This window comes from Copadichromis virginalis, linkage group LG17 (genome assembly GCF_057382275.1).
Source record: "Copadichromis virginalis isolate Kocher_CV1m ecotype Utaka linkage group LG17, C_Virginalis_male_GT1.1, whole genome shotgun sequence".
Taxonomy (NCBI): domain Eukaryota; kingdom Metazoa; phylum Chordata; class Actinopteri; order Cichliformes; family Cichlidae; genus Copadichromis; species Copadichromis virginalis.
The window spans coordinates 20,616,458-20,629,699 of NC_140634.1; the positions used below are offsets into that span (position 1 = coordinate 20,616,458).

A 13,242-nucleotide genomic window follows, 5' to 3' on the forward strand; every position below is an offset into this window, starting at 1 on the left:
TTAAGATATTTTGGTCCAACAGAGTAAAACATGAGAAGTACCGTGCTGGTTTTAGGCAACAATAATGGTCATTTTTGAGCTGTCTGATCATTTGTATACTTGAGAATTCAATTAATTATTAATATCAGGTGCATTTTGGATGAAAACTATTACTTTGTGTGAAGGACCTCCAGTAACTACAGGCTCTAAAAATAATTCTGTTCAGTCTCTACAAGGCCACAGCACAGAGGATCTGATGGCTGATATTATGAAGAAGAGGGGTAAATCTTCTCTTAACTTGCTGCTTCTTGGCATCTGTCCTTCACATGGCTCTCATAAGTAAATTTAAATGTAAATAAAGACTATTTTTTACACCTGTGACACCTTTACATCCTGTGTGTTCTGTATTCTAACACTTTGTGTTGTCGGCGCTAATCTAAACAGCGCTAATAACGCCGAGCTGGTTGCCATGACAGCGTGCCTCACAGTTTCCTGGCTCCTTGTCGCATGTGATGTTACGTCCTCCTTGAAAACTCTGCATTCATTAATACTTTGGAGACTGTGTTGTCATGGCAACCCCCTTCTAATCGCTCAGCTTCCTCCACAGACTCCTGCAAGTCATTAAGTGTCTGATGGATTTCTACCTGAGATGGAAGAAGAGGAGAAACACTCAAACTCCAAGCTGAATTGTTCTCTGTTTCCAGACTGGAATAAAAAGTTTGTATAATTCTAACTAGCTTGAAATGGATTTATTAGGACCATTCATTCTTTAACACAATATGGACTCTTAGGCAGATGTCTTGCGTTGTCCAGCCTTCTAGAAAGACATTCAATCCTCTTCTTTGCACATTTCTGCCTTTTGTACTATTTTCTGTCACGATGATCCCACATTGGTCCAGTAATGTTGAGGTCCAGGTTCTGGGGAGGCCAATCCAAGACTTTTCCTGCATTGGCAACTCAAATTTGATTCTTACGTGCTTTGTTTCTAGTTTCCATTTCTTACCTCATTTTCCTTTATTACTTTCAGCTGTTTTTTGTTACTCCGGAGTTTCCACTCTACAGAGGCACTGGGGTTGTCAGACAAAGTCTCAGTGTGCTTGTGCACCTTGTGGGGTTGTACTACCTTTTAGTTTAACTTCTAAATAACTCTTAGTGTTCTCATGTTTTGTGCCTTTTTTCCATTTTTTGTTTGCAATTTAAAAGTGGGCAGAAAGAGGCACATCTATCCCATTCATTACACTCCGACTCACAAAAAGACAGAAACCTAAAGACGAACAATAAAACTGTTTTATTAATAATAATCCTTTTCTTGCACCACAATAAAATTTAACAAAGGCTCACTAGAAAAGTCAACTTCTGTGTTCTGTACAGTAGATACAGTACGTTGTAAAACTGGCTGCGGCGTGGCACATCAGCGCATTTAACCCCCCCCCACCCCAAAAAAACAACTATTATTCAAACACTTTGCACATTATTTACAGATAAGATCCACAATAAAAACCAGCTGGCAAATATCACAGAAATACAGTGCAGCTTCAAGCTATCAGCCGCTAACCTCTGGCTGCAAAGACTCCCGAAGAGAACCTAAATGGCTAATGGGATTGTACATTAACTGGCTAGTGTAGCATTGAGCTAGCAAGATAGCCAGGCTATAGTTGCTGTCCCCTCCAAAATAAAAACAAACAAACAAAAAACCCAACTGGTTGCTACCGGAGGTTATTTAAATCAAACATCATGAGCGTGACTGCAGCCAGTGACAATATTTAGAAAAACAAAACAAAGCAATTCATGCTCTTTTGATCTCAATAACAACAGCTGCTTCTCACTCAATCGCCTTTCTGTCCACTTCCCCTTTGCGTTCTTTCATACTTCCTGCCTACCTACCTGCGTGTCTATCTGAGCAGCTAGCTCTGAGCTAGCTTTGTAAAGGAATGCACTTTGGTAGAATCAACCAAATGCCCTGGGTGTTAGTGACAGCGGTTATAATAATAATAATAACTGAGCGATCTGAGGTACGAATATTTAAATTTAAAAAAAAACAACAACAACAAACCTTTAAAACCACATTAATGCTAATGCTAACAGCTTGCACGAGCACCCTCTGTGCAGAGCTCAACGCTAGCAGGTAAAAATGTGCTACTAGCATTTATTTAGCAATAGGCTAGTGTTAGCATCACTGCAAAGAAAACAAACGTCAGTGCAGCAGCTAGCGGCTGGGCGCTAGCAGTCGAACGGCTAGTGTTAGCTTAGCCCTCTTGTCAGCAGGTGTCACTGGTCTGTACCACAGTGACAGATGGCGACAGTGGGCTGATATGTGTCTATACATTGTGCAGCCATGTTATACATCCCCTGCCCACCCCAAAAATCATCTTATCACACACACACACACACACACCTGTGGATGTCGGTACAGGTTAGCTTAAAGCTACTTTGGCTGGTAAGTTGGCATGTTCTGTAATGCAGCAGATAGCAATAACAGGGAAACCATTCACAGGTGGATACAGGTACTGAAATATGGTGGCACTAATTTAGTATTACTACATCATTTTTTGATTCATTCACAACTCCGGGCCCCATATGGTCTTACCTATGGCAGGAAGTTTGCCATTTATAGTGGGTCAGGACTCAGAGTGACTATACAGAAAGCTATAAATCTGACTTGCTTACAGTCAAAAGTATTAAGAATCAAGAGTAAAACCTCTAAAATGTATCCAGGGCTTGGGATTTGAGCAAAACAGCGGTTTCCTAGATCAAAATGAAAGCCGGACTGATTTTTCACAAGAACACCTCCACAGGGTCAAATGTGGGCGTTTTGGTGTTTGTGTCCACTGTTTGAGCTTTCTGCTGCACTATTGTTTGCTCTGTAAACTGTGCTAAACATGTGTTTGAGTCTCCACTGACCACAAAACCATTGTATCAGATCAGTGAAGACAAGCTGGGGTTTAGAGGTCAAAGGTCACACGGGTTCACAAGGTATCTTTGGGCTTTACTGAAACAAACCAGGAACTGATCAGCATCCAGACTCTAAGCCATTAAATCTCACCATGCTGGTGTGATTGGCACCAAAGGATACTGACGGACTTCCTGGGAGGTTTTGTTGTTCATTTTTGTTATTGATGCTATGACATCACCTCTTTAAGAATGTGTGTGTGTGTGTGTGTGTGTGTGTGTGTGTGTGTGTGTGTGTGTGTGTGTGTGTGTGTGTGAGTGAGAGAGAGAGACATGGCAATGAGATACTGAAGGCACACAGTTATGACTCTCTGCACTTCATCTCACTGAATTAAAAAAATAAAATAAAACTCAACCAATCAAGTCCTCAGAAAAAAAAAAAAAAACCAACATCAGAGAGGATCCCCCCCTTTATCCTCCTCTTCCTCCTCCAGAAGGGGGACAAAGCTTCCCCTGAGATGGGTGGAGCAGGTAGTGTCTGTTTTTTTTTTTTTTGTTTGTTTTTAAACAAGAGTTCCTTCTGAGCATCATCGTCCACTTCCTGCATGCTACATTACATCACCAGGCTGATGGTGCACACAGCCAACTGTGGGCCAGCTTTTCTCCTAGTCGTCATCTTCCTAAGTTTTAGAGTGCGTTCAGATACAGCTGTGTGTGTGTGTGTGTGTGTGTGTGTGTGTGTGTGTGTGTGTGTGTGTGTGTGTGTGTGTGTAAGTAAAAGTATGCAGGGTTGAGGGAACAAGCTTTAGAAAAAACCCAAACAAACAAAAAGACCCTTTATACTGCGCACGCGCATACACGCACAAGTACATACATCCAGCTCACACACATTCAAGTATACAGTATAAACTGCACGTAATACATAGATTAGATTAATAAATATTAACGTGTCGCAAATAAATAAAAATCATCTCCCGTCCCATTATAAATTTTTCAATAATTAACTCTGATCCGTGTATCAGCAAATGTACTTCTTTTTGGATCTATATAATCAATAATCATTAAATTAATCTGTAATTTTACTGCGTCATTCAGGGCCAGATGCAGTGGCTCACTATGCTTAGGTCCCATTGGTATTCACCTTTAATCGCTCACTGACTGCCGCAAGTTTAAAAAAAAAAGAAAAAAGAGAAAAAAAAAGAAAAGGCTGAACTTTAGATGTTATTGCTCGATCCATTCTGACGTAGATGCTCCTTAACTATTCTTTGTTACTTTTTTAAAAGGGTATTCACTACATATCATGCTCCAAATGGCTCTAAAGGCTGTGGTTTAAAACAACCTCGCCATACTTTGAGAAAAACCAAATGGAGGAGCTTAGTAAACCTATGGTACTTTGAAAATCAAAGTTGCTTACACTCATTTTGTTGCACATGAGGATTTGTGTACAAGTTAATTTTAGATAAACTTTTTTTTCTGGGCTCAGGTGATACGTCTACCGCGTAACGGTCAACAATCATCTTTTATTTTCTCTATACAATGACAAATTATTATTAAATACTATTTAAAATGGCTATTTAAGAAAATTCTTCACTGTCCCCTTTGGTTTACAACATTAAATGTATTTTTTTTTAATCCATGCTCTTTGCTGTGAGGTTTATAATGTTACTATTAAACCAGCTCCTCTCCCTCAAACCCCATTTCGTGCCCTCAGTGCTCAGTTTTGATTCATTACAAAAGGAAAAAACTGGTACTTGTTTACTTCAAACATTCTTCTTTTCAGGCATTATTTTATCCCCATCAAAAAACAAAGTGTAGATATTAAAAATCTTTTTCATTCTGTCTGTGCTTCGTAAGGCTGGGCAGTGAAGAGCTAACGAGCTATGGCTAAAAACCGGCTAAGGCTAGCCGCCAGACTGCCAAAAAAGGCAAACGTGGAGCCAGCTATAGCTAGCTGACAGATTTAAAATTTGTTAAGCTAACTGCTAGCCAGTCAAAAGGTAAATAGCTAGCAAAGGGACAGCTAAGAAACACGTAGCTGTCCAACAACAAACAGTGCCAGCTAGCAGTTAGCCAGCTGACAGGCACTATGCTAGCACGGTAAAAAAAAGGCTAGCTACACTGTAAAACAAAAGCTAACTAACAAAGTTAGCTACCTAGCAGGGAGTGGGTTCTGCTGGGCTTTTAACAAACACCACCAATCTACCCCTAACTAAAACCCAACAAACTTTTTTTTCCACTCTGACATAAAACAAAGACTAGAAAGCTAATCACTGCACAACTATACCTTTAGAATTAAAAGGATATATCAAACTTAACTGTCAGTTAACCTCATAAACCTCCTTCATAAGGCCCTACACTGTGTTTGGATATAACCTTGTAAGACTGAAGCTGTTAAATTGATTAATCAAACCAGCTAAAAAGATTCTGTACTAAAAATGCTTTAAAAACAGCCTTGTTCCCCCGTCAGCACCATGTTGTTGATGTGTTTGTGAGTTTGGAGCTACAGAGCGGTATAGTGAGTTCTGATTGTCTGAGTGGCGCTGCAGTCGGGTCCAAACAATGTGCGGTTACTTCGTGTCTCACTGCTCAAAATGTAAAACTGAGGATTTGAGGCATTCCTGAACGCAAGCAAGTTCATCTAACTGGGTTTTGTGCGGCGGAGTAGCCAATCCGCACATTTCCATGCCGTGTTTATTCTGAATGCACCCCAACAACGCTGAAAAACCAAACGTTTGTCAAACTGGACGAAACCATTTTATTCGGCTGGTTTGCCATCCTCCCTGCAGCGAGTGGGGTGCATTCACTCTCAGCTGACCAGTTTGGGCAGCACTGTCCTCGGCTGGATGTTTCCGTTGGCGTCCGTGATAGCTGCTAAGTTAGTCCTGGTTTTTGAGGAGGATGACGTGGTGGTGAGCTTTGAGATGGAGGTGATGGCGCCATCAGTAGTGGTCGTGCCACGTTTGGACGATGAGGTCTTTTCTCCAGCCGTGGTTCCTGACGGAGGCTTTGGAAGCCGCCTCCTCAGCCACGGGTGCCGAAGCGCATGACTGGGCGTGATCCTGAGTGCCGGGTCCCACTCTAGACACTGTTTGAGGAAGTCGATGAAGTGCACGTCATCGCAGCCCTTCAGCGCCGTGCTCCAGTCCTTACTGCCCGGGGGGCCGCGCATTTTTCCCCGCCGCGAGCGCCCGCTGTTCAGCACTGTGGTGCCATCGGGTAGCGTGGTCACGGTGCAGTACCGTGGGTAGCCTTTTGATGACACAAAGTTTTTCGCTCTCTTGGAGCCGTCAAGGAGCTTCTGAGTGGGCATTCCCAGGAGTTCGATGATGCAGGCAAGCTGGTCAGCTTCATCTTCGCCCGGCAGCAGGGGGTAACCAGTGAGCAGTTCGGCAAGGATACAGCCCAGAGACCACATGTCGATGGGCATCCCATACCTGGAGCCTGGAAGAGAAGAAAGAGGGTCACCATCAAATCCAGCCTGTGTCATTATTGGCTAGTCGGTCAAACAAAAAGTAAAGCAGTCACATTCAGGAAGTCCAAAGACCGTTTCCTGCGATGAACTGCTTTCAAGAGTTTCCTGAAACATCAGAATGCAAGTAATAATAACTATATCTATTATTAAATTGCAAAGATAACTTGATGCACATTAATTTTAAAGGGAAACGTTCGTTGTTGGTTTTTTTTGTTTTTTTAAGTCGCTGGTTGGTTCTCATTTAAAGTCAGAATAACAAGCTTTTATTCTGTACATTATCTTAAAAGTGAAAAAAAAAAAAAAACCTCTGCTGTCAGAGCTCAAAAGCGATGACTAGTTTGGTTAAAAACCTTTTTTAAAAAATTAAATACGTAATTTTATATATATTTTATTACTATTTATTTAAAATGTTTAAATCAGTTTCCCTAAATTCAGTCTTCTTCTATATTTTTAATATTATTTTTTATTTAATGGCTTTTATTCCTTTGAGTAACTTATAACGTGCCAGTTTATTTTGTCTTCCATATGCGAAAGGAAACGCTGCTCTCAGTGTTTTTCTTACCCAGAATAACCTCCGGTGCTCTGTAGAACCTGGACTGGATGTAGGTGTAAACCCTCTGATGTTCATAACAGCTGGAACCAAAGTCTATGACCTGAGGAGAGAAAGAGAAGCAGTTTGAAAGGGTCTGTGAAGTGAAGAAAGGGGATTTTCCTCTGATTTGTTTACAGCAGCTGACCTTGATGCCGCTGCGTCCCTGCTGCTTCAGTAAAATGTTCTCGGGCTTGAGATCGCAGTGGATGATGCGATTCTTGTGCAGTGCATCCAGACACTGTAGGATGGAGTGGGCAAACTTCCTGACCAGCGGGAGGCTGAAGCCCTGAAACTTGTTCTTCTTGATGAGCTCGTACAGGTTCATGCTGAGGAGCTCGAAGGTCATGCAGATGTGGTTTCGGAAGGTGAAGTTCTCCAGCATGTGAATGACGTTCATGCTCGAATCCTTGTCCTGCTTCTTCAGGTGCTCCAGGATGCGGATCTCCTCCGCTGCCTGCCGGTGGAAGCGCTTCTCGTTGCGGACCATTTTCAGAGCCACATGTGTCTGAGTCTTGTGGTCAAAGGCCTTCACCACCTGCAGGAGGAAAAGGAAGCATGACGCCGTCATTAATCTTAGATTAGATATTCTTGATGTCAAAAAACAAAAAAACAAACAAAAAAAACCAAAAAAAAAAACCCCAAAAAAACCCCACCAACTAAAGTCTCGGAATAGAGGAGTATACAAAGATATTTTTAATATTCATAGTTTTCCTGGTTCTATTCTACAACTGTTATTTCTCTATTAAAAAATTCATATTAAAATTAAACATGAAGACTCATAACCTGATAACTAAAAGCTCCTTTTGTTGTGGCATTCCTTTATAAAGCAAACAAAGCTCAGCTGCTAAGCTGTGTAATAACCATGTCTACTGTCTTTGCTACAAACTACAACATCTGGAATCTTCTGCAGGCATTAAGGTTAAAAATTATTACCACAAAGACGCTAAAACTTGTCATCACTCTTAAAAAGTCAGGAACTAAACATAACCGCAAACAAAATTTAATAAAAAGTCAACAAAAATAATCTTAAAGAAAAAAAAAAAGAAAAAAAAATTCAGAGACTTAAAAACAGGAAATTAGGGGGGGGTCAGCAGTCATACCTGTCCAAAGCTGCCCTTGCCGATGACCTTCAAGACCTCATAGCGATATGCGATGTGGTCATGTGGTACATGGATGTAAGACCCCTGATCATCGTCATAGCCCCCGTTGTTGGCTCCACCGAGGACCCCCTGCCTCTTCTTGGCATTCTGGCCAACAAAATACACTGAGGAGGAAGCAGATGATTGATCAGTTATTGGTGGTTCTCTCCTGTCAATACACCCGACCTCTAATCAATCAGAACGACCATCTGCAGGCGGAGTGGTTAGGGACACTCACCCTCGGGATAGCTGAACATCTCGTGTTGCTCGAATGACGAAATTTTGGACATGAACTGCTTCATGGCCTGCTCCGGGGTCATGGGGTTGACCTTCGGCTTGCTGTCCGTCGACTTGTTGGAGGCTGCGCTGCTCTGGCGGTGGTGGTGGGCAGGCTCTGACGTCGAGGTCTGCCGGTCTGGCAGCGGCAAGCCAGGTCGGGACGAGCTGATTGGAGCCAGCCCATTGGGCTGGGAGGTCAGCACCAGGCGTTTGTTGGTGTTCTCCTCATAGAGCTGAGTGACATGGCCCTGCGACTGCGATGACAGCTGGACGGCGTCCGACATCGCAACTTTAGAGCCTCCCTGACCGAAAACAGAGGGAAATATTGGCTAAAAATAAGAGAGAGTCCTCTGCAAGTTGAGCCGAGGAAACCGAGGTTTATTTAAAAACAGTAACTAGCAGGTGGCCACTTTATGACCACTTATGTCGTCTTTGGTTTAAGTTTAGATTCTGGGACTTTATTTTTCTCCTTTTAATTATTCATTTTCTGATGCGTGTCATCCAAATATGGACCTGGACGTGCGCTCTCAGAGAAACGTGGATAATTAACACCCAGAAATGAGTGAATTAGACAAAAACTATTCCCGGAAAGATGAACTGTGTCCGGGAAATTATCCCCCTCTGATTAACAGGCGCCTCCGTCTCCGTCTCATTGTCTCCCTTTGTCTCCTGCTCACTGAGTCACTCCCCGTTGCTGTGGTGACCAGCACACCTGGGTCCTTTCAGATAACAGAGGTGCTTTCTCACACTCACACACACACACACACACACACACACACACACACACACACACACACACACACACACACACACACACACACGGCAGAGCGGCTTGGTTCAAAGACCTGGTGCTTAACACAAAAACACAGTAAGTGTGTGTTCTCGTGACCCGGCAGCTGAGGACACGGTGGCACAAACATGAGGATGAAAATCAGGAGATGAAACACTCACACAAACAGGTTTGTGTGTGTGTCTCAGCAGCTACAGTGACATATAAGATGACATGTGGCTCTGCTGACTCCTCCCTTACCTGACTACACCTCGACTCAGTCAGCCAAATGTTGCTTCTTTCCTTCAAGGATTTCCATTATTCATTAATCTGCAGATTATTTATTTTTATTATTAAACATACATAAAAAAGCTAGGTGTAATATTTCCATGTTTTTAAATGGTTTTATATAAGAGGGCTGGGAAATGAGTTCTTTCAGGTGAAAGGTTAGCCACTGGACACCCATCTTGAATTGTGTCCAGGTACATATTCAGGTAGTTATTTTGAAGAATAATCAACATTTCTGTTCATTTCAATCGTTACTGAGAAATAAAAACTGCCGGTACAGAATTATCAGTCAACTGTGATTAAAGAATTTGCCCCAATATAAGATTTTATTTCTTCCAGGGTTCACTTGTCGTTAGGTTGCCCTCATTAATATAATGCAATAAAATTCTTAATGTTTTTATATGCTGAGCTCTAATTTTATTTATTTTTTCTTTTGTGTACCATATTTTTCAGACCATAAGGCACACTGTATTTAAGGCACACTAATGCAGGTAAATTACTTGAGGCTGGAAGATCAGTTTCTGACAATTAATATTTGCTCCTTGATTAAACATGTGACTTTTTCCAAGTGATAAGAAGCCTCCGATTTGCCATCCTGGACATCAATGTTAATGTCTGGTAAGAGATTCCACTGACGTGCCACAGGAAACGTCATTATCGTGTACAAAAGTGGCGATAAAATAAACAGAGCAAATAAATGATGCATTATTTCTTTTATAGCATTAGTCTTGTGTGTGCGTGTGTCTGCTCTTCACACCAGCCTATAAACCATTTAGCTGTTTAAAGCATCCTGGCACAGGAGGCTATTATTAGCCATGTGGCTGCAGCAGGCTGGTGCACAGAAGTGCTGCTTCTTGGCGCTAACAGTATGCTAACACGCCAACACCGACAGATGACTTCACCAGCTTATTTCTCCCAACGATGAGCCAAGATGAACGGGACAAAACCCTGAGCTGCAGAATCTGAATCAAACTCAAAAAAATCACGACCTGCACGAAGCTGCTGACCACAAAGGTCTGAGCAGAACATCTGCCGCTAATCTGTTCATCACTTTTTCTGTTATTCACCTGCTGATGACTATCAGAATAAAACCATGTACCTGAGGCACACTAGCAGACTTAATGTTTATAATTAAACTGGATCAGATTCACATTCTTCTTGGTAACAGCTTCACAGTTACGGTATTTATTTTAAAGTAGGCATTGGTGTAGGGCTGGGCGATATGGCCTAAAATTCATATCGCGATATAATTTGAAGCACGTGCGGTAACGATATATATCACGATATATTATTTTCTTCTGTATAACATATTTTCCACACTATAAGGCACACTTAAAATCCTTTAATTTCCTCAAAAATCGAGAGTGTGCCTTATGTATGAATGCTGGTTGTGCTTACTGATCTCGAACTGATTTTGGCGTGCAGAAATCTGTTAAAAAATGTTTTAGTACAACTTTGGTAAGCCGCACTGCTTGATGGATTGTCAGAGCATTACGGCTGCCGTAGTGAGGAGCTTCGCAGAGCAATCTGGGTCCAAAACTCCGTCCACTTCAGGTCCCAAAGCCAAACGAACACTAAGAGTTAAAAACGGTCTAAATTCTTTCATCTTTAATTAAATCATCAACGTTGCTGCTTTATCGGGTGTAACAATTAAGTTTTACATCCATGAAAACAGAATTTATTAAATTTAACGGAGTTAGAAGTTAACAGGAAGTTAGCTCGCTAGTTTCCACCTAAACATCTCATACCATGTTCTGACTGAGAGATTTTGGAAACTAATTAAAACGTACAGCTCTGCTACCACTTCCGACATAAATGAAGACAGAAAACTAAACAGCAGTGGCGTTTGCAGGGTTACTGAAGTTGGACTACCTGGTATATAATGTTGTGCTACGTGATTGCTAGCGACACAGCTATGTTAGCATAACATTAGCACAGTGAAGCTGGAGGATGAACGCTAACTTTTTTCCCCCACTCAATAAAAGTTAACGTGACAGATTCTGGTGGTCAGGGACAAATGCAATCGCATAGCAGAATGCTATACACGGGCCAAACTTCAGTCAGGAGAACAACTGAGATTATTCATCCACAATACGAGGTTAGTTATTAATATACTGCAACAACGCAGGAATAGAACAGCTGCGAGAGAATTCAACATTAATGAATCAATGTTACGGAAGTGGAGGAAGCGCAGTTTTTGGCTTTCCCCATATTTCAAAAGTGCTTCATCTCTTTACTATGACTGTCGCCCGCCATAATTTGCAGATGATAATGGTTTTAGCCGCGGTGTCACTACCCGATCCGTACCGGAAACCCGATCAGTACCCCGCATGCGCAAATCTTACGTCACTTCCTCTCTTTGCCAACATTGCGACATTCAATATATTTGAATGATACTGTTATCGCCCAGTTAGCTCCTAGCATTTCTCAACAGCTCTGCCTCCTTTTCGACTGCCCGGGACATTTAAACAATGGATAATCCGTATACAAAGAAATTCATGCTTTTCTCCTCAACAGAGAGCGTTCCCCGATTGAGCAACAGCGCCGTAAAATAAGAAGAATGGCGCCTAATTACAGAGTTAATAATGCAGACTTTGTAATATCTCACGTGTAGATTCATCAGCCAGATGAAGTGTTTACTGACAATTGACAGTGATAGCGGACATCATCATCACTATTCCAACAATCCTCTCCTCACAGACAAGCATAAACACACTCGACTATCACTAAATCAGATTTAACACACGTTTGTAATGACGATAATTCAGTTTATAATAGGGTTTATTCGCTCGGTCAGCAGGTGGCGGTATCCTCGTACACTGGGGAGTAAACTGCCATTAAACGAATAGAAGAAGAAGAAAACATCTGCACATGCGCGGTACGGATCGGGTAGACCCGATTTGTACGGTCAGACTTTACACATGCGCAGTAAGGATCGGAGAGTCCTGATCCGTAACTTTCTTTTTATTTTTCGTTTTTGTCTACATTGTACTGAAATGCTTCATTATTGCAAACATTTTAAGATATACTTGTTATTCTTAACATCTTAACAGATACTCTGACTCATAACTATCGTAAAACGCTACGACCGGAAGTAGAAACCTTTCGCGCATGCGGGGTACAGATCGAGTTTCTGGTACGGATCAGGTGGTGACACGCTGCGATGCTTTCGACCAAAACAGGCACAGCTTGATGACATCATCAACATGCGCGATAGAGATTTTGACTATAACGCTCTATCGTTAGCCAAATTTATATCGTTTCTATCGTATATCGTTTATGTCGCCCACCCCTACATTGGTGTAGTTCATCCACTTCCTTTAATCTCCTGATTGGCAGCCTCCCACAAACAGAAGATCTGAACAGCAGGAGGAGAGTGGAGCTTCTATTCAGCTCAGCAGACTGCTCAATTTTAATTTTCATGTGTATTGTAAGGTAAAGAACCCCAATGGTCAGGTGACTGCCTGTGAGCAAGCACTCTGTGATGGTGGAAAGGAAGAACTCCCTATTAACAGGAAGACACTGTTGGAGGGGAAGCCATCAACCCCGATTTGTTGAGAGCGGAAAGAGAATAGGGAAGAAAAAAAAAAAAAAAAAAAAGGAGAACCACACAGTAAAAGAGGATATAAACTAGTCTGAGGTACTCAAATGACCTTATTAGTGACATTCCCTATTCGTGACATCACACAGAGCCAAGAGCAGATAAACAAATATAAAATAATTGCCCTTTAGGGATAAATAATGACTTTCTGATTCTGATAGAGCGATCTGAATGACTTCTGCATGCTACCATCGTTGTTCAAAACCTTGTTAGGCAGCTTTTTTTCAACTTTTT

General features: G+C 41.8%; 1 protein-coding gene across 4 annotated transcripts in view; it reads right to left on the reverse strand.

Moving 5' to 3' along the window:
- Window positions 1-1,252: 1,252 nt before the first annotated feature.
- Window positions 1,253-13,242, reverse strand: part of dyrk2 (dual-specificity tyrosine-(Y)-phosphorylation regulated kinase 2) — a 30,541-nt gene continuing 18,551 nt past the window's right edge. For all 4 annotated transcript variants that reach the window (XM_085435854.1, XM_085435855.1, XM_085435857.1 and 1 more), the window contains 5 exons: window positions 8,310-8,652; window positions 8,033-8,196; window positions 7,078-7,467; window positions 6,903-6,993; window positions 1,253-6,309 (listed from right to left, as the gene is read on the reverse strand). In XM_085435854.1, the coding sequence (XP_085291980.1) occupies window positions 5,675-6,309; window positions 6,903-6,993; window positions 7,078-7,467; window positions 8,033-8,196; window positions 8,310-8,652 (1,623 nt within the window). In that variant the 3' untranslated portion in view covers window positions 1,253-5,674. The remainder of the gene's footprint in view (window positions 6,310-6,902; window positions 6,994-7,077; window positions 7,468-8,032; window positions 8,197-8,309; window positions 8,653-13,242) is intronic.